Raw genomic sequence first — 17446 nt, forward strand, 5'->3', positions numbered from 1 at the left:
AGTCTCAAGTAAGTATTGAGGAGAGGGAGATTTTTCTCTTGAACCAAAAAAAGTGTAACTGCAATACAGTCTTTGGGGACTAGTGGAAAAGCTAAGAGGAAGAAATTATGGAGGTACATGGACAAATTACTATGAGGCCTTAAAGTGTTCACATTTGTGGCATCTCATTCTTCAATAGAATTAAGTGCTTAAAAAGGGGACAGACTGTAGCCCCTATACTGCTGYTCTCTATCTGCACAGCCTATATAGTCCAGGAGCTAGTACATGTCTATCTCTCCTTCTCCCTTTTTCATTCTTTGTCACACATTAGTATCTGAAGGAACCTCTAAGGAACAGACTGATAACTGTGTGAGAAGCAGCCCAGCAAAGCTTGCTTTCCCATCACTTTGTATCTTCTTATTGTATCCTCTATTGTCTGATGAAGAGCAAACTCTGATTGAAGCTCTTCCCTATTCAGAGACTCACAACACCTCTCTCCCACATGGTTTCTTTGGTGGCTCATAAGGATTAAACTCATACTGCAGTCTGTCCCTCAATAAAGGCTCCAGTGAAGTCTCTCTCACTGCACATTTTCTTGAACTTAAAAGGAACATGGTATCTTTGTGGCTCTCAATCCTTTGTCATATTTCATCTGAACTGAATCCATTCAAGTGTAACTGGGACCCATAAACACAGATGCACATACAGCACTCATGGCATCATTCCCTGAGAAAACAGGCTAAAAATTAGTTCGGTCTCCATGACCCATTCAGTCCTTCATCTTTCTACAGCGGTGCCCAAACATAGTGCCAGCCTGTGACAACTGTAGTGATACGAGGATGTTTGTTCATTAGGAATTGAACCAAAACCCTATCAGGATCATTTCACATGGATTTTGCCATCTGCTGGCCTTTCCATGTTCCAAATATAAACGAGTGACCTGAATGGAAAGACTTCATTTCCCATTATCAGTCTCTTAGTACCCTCATTCTTCAACACTGGATTTTCTGACTGGCCTGATTTCCCATTGTTACCTGGAGCTGCTGGAGATTGTACCTAGATGTCTTTAACCCAGTTCAGCATCCTGCATTTTATCTCCTTTCCACAAGAAAACGTCACCACACTGTTCAGCTTTAAGCTCAGCGTAGAAAGATCAGAAATTAACTATCATGCTAGTAAGTGCAACCAAAATATTCAGCTGTGCTTCTGCAGGGACTAGCATGTTACCACTTATTTACCAGAGCAGCTAAGTAACCTAGAGTGGCATCAGATCAGAGATCCATGCAAGAGAGAGATCTCAGCTGGCTCTGACTTACTCTGAAAATATCCAGTGATGCTAAGTGATGTTCATATATTTGGTCTATGCTTGATAAATTTATTATTTTTCCCCTTCATTTAGCAGGTTGGAATAGTGTGAAGATTTAGATTTGCTGTTTTACGTAACAGTTGACCTCCTATTACCCAGAATGGTTATCTTTGGAAACCCATCACTGTTTATGTAGAGGCTCCTCATAACACAGATGCATCTTACCTTTTTGACTTCATATCTATCCATTTCCCACTCCACCTGTTCTATGACCCTTTCTAATCTTGGCTTTCTTCCCATATAACTCCCCCTAATTGGTGAGGGTAGGATTATACTTTTCCCCTATCATCCTCTTTCTTTTCATCCATGTTAAGGAATCACCTCCTTCTAAATTCACCTTACGCATTCTTATTCCCTTTAGCTCTTTGAAAATCCCTCTGCAATTTTTCATCGAGAAAGTGACACAAAAATAACACTGATTGCATTGTGCAAGGAGACCATTCAGCAGTTAACCACTCCATTGGTACTATGGAAATTTCAGTTGCCTGCCCCTCCACATAATTTCCATAACAGTAAAATAAATAGGCTTTTTGCTGTGTCATTGATTTAGAAATATGGGCTTTGGGAACTCRAAATGCTGAAACATCACCTCTAATTTTCTCCATCTGTGAACATTCAGGGGATTCTCCAGTTCTTCTTCCAAAGCTCTGCACCGAGTCCGTTCCCTTAATAGTTCCTTCTGCATGTGATAAACCTCCTGTCTTAAGACCAGAATAAAACAAAAAGAAAAAAAAAACACCAAAAGCACACCAATTTGAACAAGGCATTAATAGGAAGATTAACAATCCATTCCCTCATGCTCTATAGCACTGGCAAAGAGACTCTTGTAATCAACAGCTGACACCAATAACACTACGTTTGGTTCCATAATATAACRTGGTTAGACTGCTTGACTCACTTTAGTAATAATAACTCAAAAAAGGGACTGTTCAGCAGTTCCCAGGGAATCTAATTCACAGCCTCCTGGATGTCTCTGCCCAAATTTCTCCATGTATATTAAGCCAAAAGGACAGTTAATTCATCTAAACTAACCGACAAACCACAGTCATGGTGTCATACCCTGTTACCTCTGTATTGAATCTTACAGCTGTGTTTGAAAGAAGTATTTCAATCTATATGGCTCAGTGAATCAACCACTCTCCAGGACCTAAGGCTGATGGACAGTATTCTTTGGAGAACCCAAGTTTGATTTCTTTTACTAGCTCTTCTCAAGGAACTCCAGGGGTGTTCTGCTGCTGAATTCAAAATTAAATGAGCAGGTTGGAATAGTTAAAAAAAGGCCTTTTTTTAACTGTGAGGTTGGACAAGGTTATAGAAATGGAAAAAAACATGTTTCCAATTGGCAAACCAAGAAAGCTAATTAGAAGCACAAGTGATAAACAGACTCTTTCGACAGGCAGTTTTCATGGTGGTTTTGGACTTCATTGAAGTATGGGCTTGCTGCTGTAGTTAGCAAGAATTGATCCCCCCATYGTGGCATGCACCGCGCTATACTTCAATATCATCACTGAGTCTCAGTACAGTAACAGGCTTTCAGCTGAGTGCATTTGGGTAGCAAGTTCAAATGCTATTCCTGTTTGCAGTCAGTCAATGAGAACCGCAAGTGCTAATGTTTCATGCCCAGTTCTGTTTTCTATTACCCCAAATCAAACTGGCATAACTCCACTGGAGTCAAGGGGACTGACCATCGACTGAGGTTAATTTGCTCTAGTGAAAGCCACAGAATTATACTGATATAGTTCAGCTAAAAATCTCACCCCAAATGGTGATAGCTACATAGAATTAGTTTGACAGTTATCTGCTGAAAACACAACTGACTCTCCTTACAAACCAAGACTAATTCTACAGAAAATGGAAACAGCTTCCTGGCAGCAAAGAATATGCCTCAGGTATGGGAAGGTTAAAAAAAGAAGGGAAGCATTAAGCCAGAGTAGGAGGAGATAAATCAGTTTGGGGCTATTAAACTTCTGTTCTAAAGAAACACAACCTTCAATGAAAATTTAACTAAATCTCTCTCAGAGAGTAAGTCTACATATAAATCTCGAAGGAGAGAGCTCTGAAAATGTGTAGGGGTGTGTTATAAATATGTCAAGTGTTCCCCATCCTCTGAGGACTGCCTAATAAAAAGCAGTTTCACTAATGTGGGCCCTAGGTACCACTAAGTAGGTCATTGAACTATGAACACCTTTTCTGCTGCTGTCTGTCAAGTTTGTTCTGTAGCTAGTAACTCACGTTACAAGGTGAAATGTGGAAACTATTTCAGCTTTGTCCAAGATGTCTTTTTCCCTTCTTTCCTCCTCCTTATTTTTTAATTCTCTTAATCACCAATCACTTGGTACATGAACTTAAACCAGCCTGTGTTTGAGGTCAGCTCATATAATCCCCTTCTCCAAGGTATAAAATTTGTTGATATAAGTCTTTACCATGCATGAAACAAGTTCTCTCATCTGTCTCAAATGCAGCACCATGGCTGCAGTCACTATGGAATGTATTCARTCAGTTTTTCTACCTGAGTTCCTCCACATTAGCTACACTCTTGCCAAGTATTCCCTTCTCACGCCGAAGTTTTTTGATCTCCAGCTTGAGGAGCCGGATGTCTTCCATTCTCTGTCGGTACTGGGTCTCTCCCTTGTTTAAGATGGACTGCTGGATTTTGATCTTTTCATAGAGCAGAGCCAGCTCATCGTTGCGCCGAACAAGCTGGGATCCTAGGATATCTCTCTCGCTGATAACCTAAGGACTCAGCGCAAAGCAATAAACTCAATTACAGGTCCTCAGTGCAATCTCAACGCATTGTGACCATATCTGCATCAGTCAAAGGCACTTGCATTAAGGGGTTTCATTGTCATTAGTGAAAGAAAGATTGGCAAGGACCTACAGCTTCACCTATAACAGTTCAGTCACCTCTGGTGTAAACTACATTATTCCATTCATTCCAACACTTTAACATTTTTATTTCAATGGAACTATGAAGATTTAGTAGTATCGCACTTACAGTAGCTGAGGATCTAGCCCTTAAAAAATATGTTGGAGGAACGAGGGACAGAAGACTGATGCCGTGTGTTGGAAAAATCAAACTAGAGATTCCTACCTGGTCAAATTCCCTCTTTTGCTTCAGCCTCTCAGCATCAGCCTCAGCAATAATTTTCAGGAGCTTTCTCTCTTCTGCCTCCTGTTTGTCTATAAAGTTTTTGGTCTCCACAGCTTGTTGTTTCATCTTAAGCAGTTCAGCCTGATGGAGTAAAAGAATATAAGCATCCTGTGCCTAGTAACAATTTCCCATTCTATAAACCTGAGATTAAGAGTTAGGATTTAAATAGAACCTCATACATTTATTTAGTTCCCTGAGAGATACATATTTTGCTTGTTTTTGAGAACAAATCACTAAGATAAGCAAGCACRAAAACCCAGAAAGAAATGTTGTAAATAGTATTTTTATGTTGTTGTGTTATACACAAGAGAAATTGGAAGGATTTTTATCTGTGATAATGGCTCAAGTTGTAATTCAAATGCATCTCCTATAATAAAAATAAAGAAAAATTGAAGAGGTCATATTTGGAAAGTTTTTCCATGGAATTGATACTCTGTCATGAAAAACTAGTAGAAATGAGTTCAAAGACAGTCTGGGATGTGAGAAAGGATAGCTGCCCTAGCTGGAGAGAACAACAATTTATGATATCTAACACTAATTAGCATCAACTCAGAACAGGCTTCAGACTGGAATACGAGAATTGGGGGAGAAGATGGCAACCAGGCATGGAAGGGCAAAATTAMACAGCTTTAGCAATTTTTTAGTTTGGAGGGTGGAAGAAGACGACTAGAAAAAGAGGGGCTGCATCTAAGCAAAGAAGAAGTAATGCAGTGTAACAGTGTTTGCACCCCACTAAATTAAATTTAGACCGGAATTTGCCCAGTAATTCTAGCTTACTGTCATGAACTCTAAAATTCAAGAGATGTTATTGGGAGAAAAAATAATAAGGTCCTGTTGGATTATTAGGGATTTCCAGCATTGCAATTAGCTACAGCCAAGATGGAACTAGCTGACGTAGATATAAAAACTTTTAACCCTTGATATAAACAAAAGAAAAAGTGCTACAACTCTGACCCTCATAAAGGGTGATGTTCAAGCTGCCTTTTGAGAAAGAGCATCATCCAATGCTGAAAGAATGAGGCTGTGATGAAGGCTGCACCTGCAAAAAACAATGATTCAAGGCAGAAACCGTTCCATTGTCATAATAAAATACCTTATTCCATCCTTGTTTTCTTTAATAAAACTCATTTTCCCATATGTGCAACAGTCATATCTCTCTTACTCAGTGTTGGCTGTTCATCAGAATCCATCAGCCAAACAAAAATGCAAACCACTTCATMTTGAAATGCAATCAACAGCGTGCAAAAGCTGTCTACAAATGTAAAACTGCTCACGCATTTGGCATTGCTGGATAATATTTTTTTAATATATTAAAATTCTATGTTCTCCTTATGTCACAAAAAATATGAGTCGTAAACAAGATGTGGCATTAGATGTTGGCAGCAAACACTGATATAAACAAATCTCCTCAGTGGAATGCATTAAGTTAATATAAATCTGAACTGTCTTGTACAGTAAAGAATATAAATACTTTTAGCTACACAAGGGTCCCACAAACTAACAGGACTCTGAGTGAAATTAGTCATGCTAAAAACTACATATAGTACCAGCATCTGTGTACATTAGGTAAAGGAAAAGGAAAAGAATATACACACGGTTACCATACAAGCAGAAAAAGGGTCAGGTCTGAGGCTCCTGTAAATCAGCACAGCTCACTTGAAGTTGGTTCAGAGAGTTTGTTAGAACTGAAGAACATTCAGCAAGAAAGAAGAATCTATATGGGATCCATGCCAACATCTCAGAACAAATTCAAAACAAACCCTTGTTTAGGTTCTGAAGCATTCAAGAAAGTGAAGGGTTTTTTGTATTTGTTCAAGAGGTAGGAGGAAAATACAAATTTTATAAAAGGTATAATTGGGGCTGAATACAGAATGTTGAAATAATAATAATTCAAAGGTTTTACATTCAGATTTCTGGAAAATGCTAAAAAAAMCCCACATCCATGAACGCAAAATATACAGAAAACCCTTGACAGCAGCTGAAACCTGGAGGACTGCAGTTCTTACAGCTTTCAGATTCGTACTTTTCAACATTTGGATGTTTTGCCAAACCAGCCTGATCTGYAAACCTGTATTGTGGCCAAATGAAACCAAAAGATAGTATTGTATTGGCTTTAATGGAGCTTGGACGTTTCACTTATCATGATTACACATTTTTAAGACACTTACACCAGCTAAGCCAAGCATAAACCCAATGTGTGTACAATCTCACTCCTCAGTCCTCTGTGCTTTAGCRCGTCCTTTAAACTGATTTCCCAGGAAAAGCTTGCTTCCTTCACATCAGCGCAAACAGGACAAATTGAAGCTGGCTTGCTACACAAATAATTGGGTTCTTTGGTGCCTGTGCCAATCAGTCCCCTCTTTGTATTCTCCTCTGCTTTAGCATTCAGCAGAGACACTCAGGTGAAAGACCACAAGGCCCTAAAGCTAGTCACTAATGTGATGTCAGTCCATGGACATACCTGCTAGTGAATAATTGAGCGGGTAAAGCATGTAGCAATCATGTGTTTGTCAAAGTGCTGGCAGACAGTTCTGAGGTGATGAGACAGAATTGGGGGCGAGTTAAGGCAGAAAGCTGCACACAGAAAATGAGACACTGTTTGACTTCTCTATCACTGATGGAACAACTCTGAGACAGATCAGGTAGAAGAACCTAAATTCATCACCTTTTTACAAAGCTCTATTGACATCTTGTCATAACTGCACTGTGCTGAGAGGGGCTGAAAACCTGGGGAGTAATTGGAGCATACCAAAAAATTGACAAAAGAAAACATTGTGGAAAGTGGTTGGGGATTGTTGGGTTTTGGGGGGTTGGTTTGTTTGCTGTTCTTGGGCTTTTTTCTACTGCTAAGGGAAGAGAAAAATGAGCTGCTGTGGACATTCCAACTCCTTAAATCTTTGGAGAGAGCAGCAAATTGAGTTAAGATATCAACACAAATCTAATAGCTCATCCAAGGAGGAGCTGCAGCCAGTGCTGAAAAAAAGAAACAGAGCATAAAGCTCAGATTTCCTTTGATTTAAAACAGATTTTTGTTTCTTTATATGATACACAATAGCAAAATAACTTTCTTTCTGTGCACCTACTGGAAGACACTACCTAACTCCCAGGAGATTAATGCTTGTTAGTCACACAGAAATACAGGGTTGAGAAATACAGTATAATGGGGTCAGCACTTAMAAGCAGCAGAGAGAAAAGGTTAAAAGATGAAAACCGGAATTTTAAGGGGCTGAAGCCCCTTAAAGGCACTGAAGGGCACTGAAAAGTGCTACAATCAGACTACCCCAAAAATCCACATTTCTGCACTCAAAATGGAACTTTTAGTTCTTCAAAGAGACTTAAAGATTCCAACAGTTAAACCAGGACCTTCCTGACTATAATTATTGGCAGAGGTTAAATTTGTCAGATACATGGAAGATTTGTTTAACTAATACCTCTAAAGGGTACTGAGAGTTTATGCTTCAGTGACAGAATAATTTTTATAATACCACAAAGCAACTGCCACAGACTAAGAATATGATGCAGTCTGTGCAGTCATGTTGCTTCTTTCCCAAAGAGTCCTGGAAACCATCCTTTGTAAGACGGTGCATGTGTAAGGGCTCTGACCTTCAACGATTCCTTCTCCTTCTCTGTTCGCTGCTGTTCTAGATGTGCTTTCACGAGGGCTGCTTCTTTGGCTGTTATCTCCTCCTTCAGCTGATCCACCTGATGCGTCATAGTTTTCATTTTTTTCTTCATTTCTGCTATCTCATCCTAATGGGATAGAACGTGTGATCACAAAGAGGGATCAAAAAAAAGAAAAAAAAGAGTAACTTTGTGCTTGGGAGTTCAGGTTATTTTGACATCAGAAAGTGACCACAGTGCTTGAGAGCAGTTACGCTGTACTTATCACAAGACATTACTTTCTAATGCAAAAGAACAAAACAATTTCATTAATTGATAATTTGCTGTTTATGCTAGCATGACATTGCAGTAAACAGGCCTTTAAAAGGCACATTGACAACAATAATGATCACTAACAATGAGTATAATAAGCCATTTTATTTAAAGTACCAGACACATAATAAGAACTAGCAGTCAATCCAAATTAATAACAATATTCTGATCCTATCCATCTATTTTCATGCTTCTAGTAATGTGTTTTTCAAAACATTTGTGTACAGTTGTGCACAAATGTTTGGGGAGAAGCTGGGCTTGTGCAAATGAAAGTACCCATGTGCAAGATACCTACCTGCCTGCAAGTGAGTGTAGCAAACACCTATCTTCATTTTGCCACCCTTTATGTGCTATCTTGCATTTTAGAGGAAAGAATGTGTTCAGAGATAGAAAAGTCCCTGATGGGGGAACACTTAGCACATACTTCAGGCTCAAAACATAGAGCAATAGGCCAGATAACACTGCAGGTCACTAAGACTACTTCTACTCAGAGCACAGAGGTGCCTGCCAGTACAACACTAAGAAACTTTTTGGACTTATTCCAGTGATTACATGGATTGTGACATGAAATGGAAGCTAACAAATTCAATGCACAAACAGACAGCTCTTGTAGATCAAGTGGAAGCAGCTTTCAAAACTACTACTCCTCTGCCAGAGGCGACTACCTYGCAGAGAAGACATCATAACCATTTGTGTGAATACAGTCGGTTTCAGTACAAAATCRGGTTAGCTTAAATCCCTTTCAGCACTACCCACCACAGATTTGGATTTACTCGATAAGCGAGCGACGTTTTCTTGCATGAAATACTTAACAAAGTTAAGATCATGAGTCATGGCACTCTCAACAAATGGTACTGAGAAACTAACATTACACTACTGATTACTAGTGGATAGCTTGACATCCCTCAAAAACAAAATCCGTGGATTCCACACTTATTTGGCCCATATACAGTCAATTAAATGAACCAGAAATACATGTAACAAATATACTGCTAGGCYCACCTGTCTGCATGTTCAATCACTCCTGTGAATGCAAAAGTCATATTAAAAGCAATCTTTGCTAGATAGCCTATAAACCTATTCAATACTATGAAAGGACAAAGAGATATTTAAAATCTGGTGCCCAGATACATACCCAAGTACAGTCCTATTTCTGTATTCAGCGAAGAATAAGAAGAACACACAATTTTTGCAAATAGGTTTCCTAATCAACTTGCTTAAACAAACGAGCTCCTAATGCCAAAAGAAACCCCAAGGATGAAAGYATCAGATATTTATCTCATGTTGAAGGTCTGCCAACATGTCTTTTTTCATGAAATTTTACAGAGCTGGAGATTATGGTACCCTGGGGGCCACTAGCAATGTGGGCAGTGCAACAGGGGCCTTTTCGTATTAAGCGATCCAGAACTACCTACATCCTGCTTTATCTAAACAAGCTTGTGCAAATTTGTTTTACTTCCCAAAAGAAAAAATAATTTAGCATAGTTTTTCACACAACCTCCCACTCCTTTTTTTTCTTTCACGGCTGGCTGGTCTGTTACCTGAACTATGAATGGCCATTTTTTCATTGMTATATATAACATGGTGAGAGCACAATCAAAAAGATCTTTCGGCCCCAGCTGTCTTCTCACATAGGGCTTTCTACAAAGCTTTTACTATAAATCAAGTAAGCTATTCAAGTCTAAATAACAGCTTCTAATGACCAAAACCATGAAGAGGTTCCTGTAAGTACTATGGATATGCATATAACATGCAAAGCCTTATAAAAGTTACAAAATGAGCTGAAGAGTTCATTGCTTCATTTTCCAGCTCAGCACATACCTGCCAGTTCCCTGTAAGTAAACAAATTTTTGCAGTATGTTAAAAAATTTAAAATCAGTTTTGCAGCTTTTCAGCCTTATTTCGGCTGAGAGATTGTTTGGGAACAGCAAGAACCCCAACACCACTTCCACTGACGAGAGGCAGTAAGAGGACAAGTAAATCATTCCACATAAATGGCATATGAGTTCATTCCTAACCAAATCAAGCAGAGGGTAGGACAGGAAYTCAGACTGTTCATTCCTGTCTGCTTCTCAAGCAAAACATCTGCATCCTGCTGCCTGTTCAAACCAGAGTATAAATTCATAAACTACTATATACGTTTACGTTATAAATCCTTATTCTCAAATAACCCAAGGCTGTAAATCACAGCTACCCAAAGTCCCAGTCTCTGCCAATTACAATGGGATTCGTGTAGTGTTTYAGATCTTTACATCAGAATAACAGAGTGTATTCTTAAGTGATTTTAACCTCTTCTTCTAGTACTGTTAGTGAGATGCCCAAGGAAAAGATAATAATAGAGAGAATCATTATCTGAGGAAAACGACACTCCCTGAAAGGAATGAGCTGGAGGGAAGTATTTACTTCTGCCAGAAAATTCTACTTCAGCCCAGAAAGTTTTCCCTCTGCTTTCTAACTCATTAATGACTGACTCACAGTAATGTGCATACACGTATAGGGCGAAGGAAGCAATCTTYTTCCCATTAACCCATATTTCCCATACACACAGACTACTCCTAAAGGGATAGAACAGAGTAGAGTCAGGAGGGAAAGGAAGAAGTTTTCTCTCTGATAAAGCATTATGAATCCATAGCTCCAGTGTACCACAATCTTTATGCCTGGTTTGAAGAAGGGCTATTGCCACATGATGGCTGCGAATTCCAGTTTCCAGTCCAAAGAGATACTGTCCAGATAAACTGTCAGGGACCTAAAATATTAATTCCCCCAAAACACATGGGAATGCAGAAACTGATTCTGCATTTTACCCAGTGAGTTTTTCTTTCAATAAATTTAAATTAGATTTAAAAAAAAAACAGCAGAGAAAGAATTGCAAGGAAAAAAGTTTTCTTCTACCTTAGCTTCAATCAGATTTTTACTGTACAGATTCCTCTCTGTTCTCACAGCTTCACAGCGGTTTTGTTGCTGTTTTAATTTAATCTCAGACTCTTCTATTTTCTTCTCATAGTCACAGATCTGCATTTCCCGCACTTCAATATCTTTCAGGTGCTGGAGGACCTGGAGCAAAAAGAAGGAAATGAACACGATTAAAGTATCATCACAATATTATTAGGATGAGACCGAGTTTGTGATTTTTATCTAAGGTGACAACTTCAAATCCCTGTGATCAAAAGTTGTAGCTATAGTTAAAATCACTACAGTCCAAGTATGAGTTTAACCTTTCTGGATAGCTTATTTGGGGGAAGATTTTATTTTTATCTCATGCGTAGGTTTTAATCAAGAATAAAATTTATAGATGTGCACATAGTTAATTTAAAAATAAGCCATGAAAATATAGTGAGCAAGCAGATTCAAAAAAGTCAATGTAAACAGCATTCATCAGGAAAAACCTTAAGTCATTTATAAAGCAAGGCCAGATTTTGTACGGTTTTTTGGATATCAACTGTATGATTAAAAGGATAAAAATGCATATAATTTTCCAAGAAGTCCTGCACATACTCCTCCAGTGGGAAATACAGTTAAATTCTAACAACCCAACCAACACCTGATCACAAACTGCTGATGATCACAAACAGTTGATACATAATTACAATAAAAAGAGATTCAGTTAATGAAACTTTCACTTGATCTAAATAAGCAGGAAATCACCATTAACGGCTTCCATGAAGGACTGAAAATAATGAAGTGAGATGAGCTAAAAAGAATGTGGGAGAACAGACTGTAGACTGTAGAGAGAAGATGATCACATGCATTGTCAAAAAAATGAAAGTAGAAAATTTGATAGATGCCTTTATTAAAAAGTTATCACCATAAGAATAAGAATTACTATATTAAAGGTGCAAAAATACAAATATTTGCTAATCATTATGATGGGCTTCTTAATATGTTTTTTTAAAAAAGTAATATCTTTCATCCTGCTGTATAAAGCTGACAACCGAGAAGCACAAACAAGCAGTATTCAATTGGAATTCAACATTACGAAGAAAGAAAATTTAAAAAAAAATTACGAAGCACATCTGCCAGCAACATCATTTTTCAGGTTCACTGCATGAGGGAGAAAGAATGCCACCCTTAAAGCCAGCAAAAAGATCAAAGGGTTTAAAAAAAAAGCTGGGGAATCTTATGGACAAAATGTGGGCGAGAGAACCTCTTTGAAGGTAAGTTTGAGTTGAGATTTACATTCATACGTCAAAGCAAAAGAATATAATAGTGTTTACCTCAGAGAGTCAATAACTGCAAAGTTTGCTATTGGGAGAGTTGTCCCTTGCTCTAAGCAGTACTGTAAAGTCTTGAGAGGTCTAGCTATGGGGCAGGAGCTTAATTAATTGGTTATTCCATCAGGTACCTCCAAACAACTTGGAAGATAGGCGATAGYTAAATATAGAAAGTTTTATTAAAGCAGCAGGAATACAATTCCAGCACATTTGTAGCTGGCTGCAGAGGATCCCAGGAACTGCTTACAGTGCAATACAAAAACACAATCCCAGTTTATAACCTACTCCTGCCTTTTCTTCTTCTGTTAAAAAAAGCTGCCAATAGTAATATCAGAGAGAAGAAATCAATAAGGCATGTTTTCAATCTGCACTATGGTGATCAAATAAGCTGGAGCAAGATTTGAAAGTAGGTCACTGCATTTGTAACTCTTTAACTTGGATTTGATGCAATATAAGTGCAATAAGCTTATGGACCAAATCTTACAAGTTGATGCTCATACACTGGATGCTGACTCTGCTTTTTCAGAAATGATTAAACTCAAATAATTCTCCTTCATAAATACAGAAAAGATACATGCAATGTTTCCCTATCCAGCAGTCCTGTGGGAGGCTGAGCATCCTCTATTCTGATTGAGTTGATGGCACACTGTACCTCTCAGATTTGGTAAGGAGTTGCCAAAGCTCAGCAGAAAATATTAGATATTCAGTTCTCTTCTGCAGCCTCAGACTTTTTTGTCTGTGTGCTCAACTACCTTCTACTGTTTGTTACCTATTTAGCTCAGTGAACCTACCCAAGAACTCAGTAACGGTACTGTACTTACCTGCTTACCTTTATTTAACCACTCTGAAAAGTCCTGCCCGTTGTCTTAGTGATACGCCTGTTGAGCATTAGGTTTTGCCAGAAATGATGCATATTAAAAAACGGAAATTTGTTTCTGAATTTTCCTGGACATGTTGTTAAACTTAAAATGGCTTTTTTGAAAAGCAATGTGTCAGAGATGGTTTTTGTGCCTTCCCATGAGGCACGGTCARGGAACACTTCAGGTGGGACTGAAGTGTATGCTTGACTGCTTCCTTTCCAGCAGCCTAAACCTGCCACAGGGAAATTAAGATTTCATAATCTAAGATTTCCAGGTGAAAAAAGGAATATTTTACTAACACTTGTAAATCAGTAATACAGGCCACACAAGCAGGAGCAAATAGGCAGATTTTTCTCTCATTTGGGCTGATTAATCTCGAAGTAACACTATTCAACAAGTAACACTGGCTTAAAAATGGTACAAATGAGCAGTCAATCAATCAGGCCAATAATTGGATTAGTAAGTCTAGCATGACTTCTCACCATTAAAATCCTTTACCATTGTGGATATAACTTTGCTGACCCTATTCATCAGTTACTCAGGAATAAATGAAGATTTTGAAAGAGGAATTCTGCAGCTTTATAGGTTCAGTCGTGCCTTAAATAAACGGATGGCTTTCAGAGCCAGCATGGCTCTGTCTGCCTTGTTGGAGTCCCCAAAAGTCTTTCAGTGTATATGGGTTTGGCTCTTTACCAGCAGTTCCACAATTCGGAAGGTGCACACTGAGCTCCTTTGGAGGCTGCTTATTTCTCCTAGGTGGTAAAAGGTGATGGAAGAGCCTTGACTGGCTGTATAACCACTGCCCATCAGCAGCCCACTTCTCACCAGTTGTGAAATGGCTCCTGTATTACATAAGTTGTGCCGCACTTTTTCAAGTTACCCAGCTGAAGGGATCAAATAGTGAACCTAAGTATTATCTAGTGGATGTAATAATTCTGATCCTCTCACCTCTTTTTACCCCTTTTCCCCTGTTTTATCCTTCCRAACAATGAGTAATTTCATATTGGGAAACTCTGCAGAGACAAGATTATTGTTTCACATGCTCCCTGCTCAGTACTACTCCTGCTGCTCTTCACCTGCAAGCTGAATCAGGATTTGCCCCATTAGTGAACCACAGAAGCATAAAACTTCTTTGGAAATTTGCAGTCTCAAAGCAGGCATCATTCTACAAACAGCTCAAGTGTCACAACCTATTTACTGAGGCTCTGCCTTGTAGTAAGTGTCAGAAAATTTGCACCCAAAGTGGTGGAACAAAAAAAAAAAAAGGAAAAGAAAACAAGCAAACACGTCATTTTCACCCTCAAAATATTGTGAGCAACCGTAATCAGAACTGAAAGCAATAGCCTTGMAGTTCTCAGTGTTATGAATTACTGCCCAGCCCTAGTTTACAAAGATCTTAACTCAGATCTATGTTGTTAAATGCAGTATGAAGGAAAGATGCAAAATATGACTTTGCAACAAAGACAAATCTCACTTCCGYGGAATATTATTCCAAGGAAATGACACAAGGTAAGCCAGACAAGGCAGCCTGTATCATTCAAAAATGATTTAAAAGCTCCTGGTCACATGAAGTTGCAAAAGGTAATTATAAAGTAAGAAAATAGCAAATAACTTGTGAGTTGAAACAGCCTGAAAGCTAATACTAGTAAATCAATGACCTTCTTGGAGGGCCCTTCAATATGATCTTCAGCAATTAATGGAAGATGTTACAATCATACTCTTGARCATACCTTCAGGAATAAAGTTTCACATAATAATGGGCAGCAGACAACACAAACTTTATGCAGTGTTTCTCTGCAGACGTTCCCAGAAAACCCCTGTTTTGCCGACTAAAYTGAATATGTTCAGATGTAGCTGAGGTTTTACATATTGGAATTAGTCCTTCAAAATGCTGAGTCACTTATGAAGATGCTGAGCACTGTCAGCTCCCAATGGTTTCAATGGAATTTGAGGACACCAGCAGTATGCAAGATAAGGCCCTTTGCAGATCAAACAGAAAAATCAAAGAGTAAGTTCTAACTGCATACAAGAGGTTTGACTGTGGGACTCAGCCATAAGAAGGCAGAGGCCTTGGGGTAAACACCAACCCCAGTTTCATTTCCCAAATGAGAGGTGAATGAATGAAGAGAAATATGTGGCCACACTCCAAGCCTCTCATACAACACACCCATCGATGAGGTCCCCCAGAGAGACCTGAAACACAGTACAGGGCACTATGCACTGAAAAGCAGAAATCTTTGTAATTTGTCTGAAGGCAACTGATGTAAGCTTCCTCCCACTGGCATGTAAGGAAACCAACATATGATCTTTACAGTTTTGAGAGTAAGAGAGGTGAGAACCACTTACACAAAAAACTGTTCCTACCTTCTGTTTGAGTTCACCTGCTTCATTGATGTAACAGTCTCTCTCCTTCTCCAACTGGTAGATAATCTTCCTTTGTTTCTGAGCTTCATTCTTATAATTCCGGATTTCTTCTTCCAAGTTCTTCTTGGACTGTTCATGGAGCTTCACCAAATTCATCTGTTTTTGAGTGGCACCGGTAGCCTTGACTAAGTTCTGCAGAGGGAACCACAAAATAATGACTCTTGAGCTGCAAAAACAACACTGCCACTACTCTGTCAAAAAAAGTCATTGTCTAAGTGAACTATGGAATTCCCACTGTATTATCCCTTACCTAATTTGCTCAGTTGAAATACTTGAGCCTCAAATATGATAAAAAATTTTAACTGAACTCCTATTGGCAGTGCTTTTTGTGATTTGAAGCTAAAACACTAGTGTCTGCATTACAGAAAAATGGATAGGACTGTTAACAAGAGGATATAATGAAGGACTGGACAAACCTTATCAGCTTCAAGGCATTTAGATTGTAAAGCATGCCAATAGCCAGTAAAATAACAAATGAGCTCAAATACTCTTCCTTCACATTTCCTAAATAGTGGGTTCAGACTGTAAATTAAGCAAACTTTGCTTAGAAGTTGTGCATAGGGATTAAACAGAGAACACTAAGATACCGTCTTTACAAAATCAATCTTCTGGTCTCTCTTTAAAATTTCTTTCCATACTACAAAACAGTTATTTTCTCTCTCCAAAATCCGAGTCCCTGCTAGAGTCAAGGTGCAGGACAATGAATCCGTACTAAGTGACGCAACTCAGAAATCATCTTTTAGCATTAAATTTGCTAGATTCCACTTTAGGAGTGCCCATAAGCATGAGATGCTATCATGCAGTACAAGAACCCTGGACTGATAGAAAATGATCAGTATGAGAAACGGACTTAAAAGGAAGGTTTAGAATTAACACAGCCTGACAAACAGATATCTGATGCACCAACATTTTTTCTTTTACTAGTGCAGTCTCAGTTTGCCTAGGTTAATATTAAACTTCGCATGCTACAGTGAATAAAAGCAGAGAAGTAATCAACTCAGGATATCAAATGACAGGTTCGCAATAAAGGTGAACACATGTATCACTTTTGAACTCCCTGATGGTTTGTATGTTAAAACTTAAAAATCTCTTTTGTGCTTATGAGTACTAATACTATTTCAATGCATAGAAAAGCAGCAGCATAAGCATCCAGTTAAGGAAATCCATGTCTCACTCAGAATGTTATTTATTCTACCATACATGTGCTTCTCTGTGAGGGTTCAAACAACAGGCATTTCACTCTCAAGGCAAGAGATCTGCTTACCAGCATTACCAAAGCAAGCTCACCTTGTTCAGTATGTCCCTTTCCCTCACAAGCTCATCTATAGCTTTCTTGTCAATCTCTGCCTGCTTTTTAGCAGCCTCCAATTCTAGAGACAAGGAGGAAAGTGTATAAATCCTGGGTTCAAACTGCACACTGGTAAAAATACAGAAACACCTAGTGGACTTTTTAAAAAGCCTTAACGTTATATGACCAGTTCAATTAGCTCTGATAAGGTTTCGCAGACTCAGGTATCAGCTA

At 38.7% G+C, this 17446-nt stretch overlaps 1 protein-coding gene across 1 annotated transcript in view; it reads right to left on the reverse strand.

Annotated features, from left to right (window-relative positions):
- The window catches only part of CFAP58 (cilia and flagella associated protein 58), a 70423-nt gene that overhangs the window by 24347 nt on the left and 28630 nt on the right, over window positions 1-17446 (reverse strand). Inside the window, exons 9-15 of the mRNA XM_026069670.1 lie at window positions 17212-17294; window positions 15865-16056; window positions 11322-11483; window positions 8100-8246; window positions 4437-4577; window positions 3855-4078; window positions 1935-2046 (exon numbers count right to left, since the gene is read on the reverse strand). Of these exons, the coding sequence (XP_025925455.1) occupies window positions 1935-2046; window positions 3855-4078; window positions 4437-4577; window positions 8100-8246; window positions 11322-11483; window positions 15865-16056; window positions 17212-17294 (1061 nt within the window). The remainder of the gene's footprint in view (window positions 1-1934; window positions 2047-3854; window positions 4079-4436; window positions 4578-8099; window positions 8247-11321; window positions 11484-15864; window positions 16057-17211; window positions 17295-17446) is intronic.

The sequence above is a fragment of the Apteryx rowi genome, unplaced genomic scaffold (assembly GCF_003343035.1).
Source record: "Apteryx rowi isolate R43461 unplaced genomic scaffold, aptRow1 scaffold_3, whole genome shotgun sequence".
In the NCBI taxonomy this organism is placed as follows: Eukaryota; Metazoa; Chordata; class Aves; order Apterygiformes; family Apterygidae; genus Apteryx; species Apteryx rowi.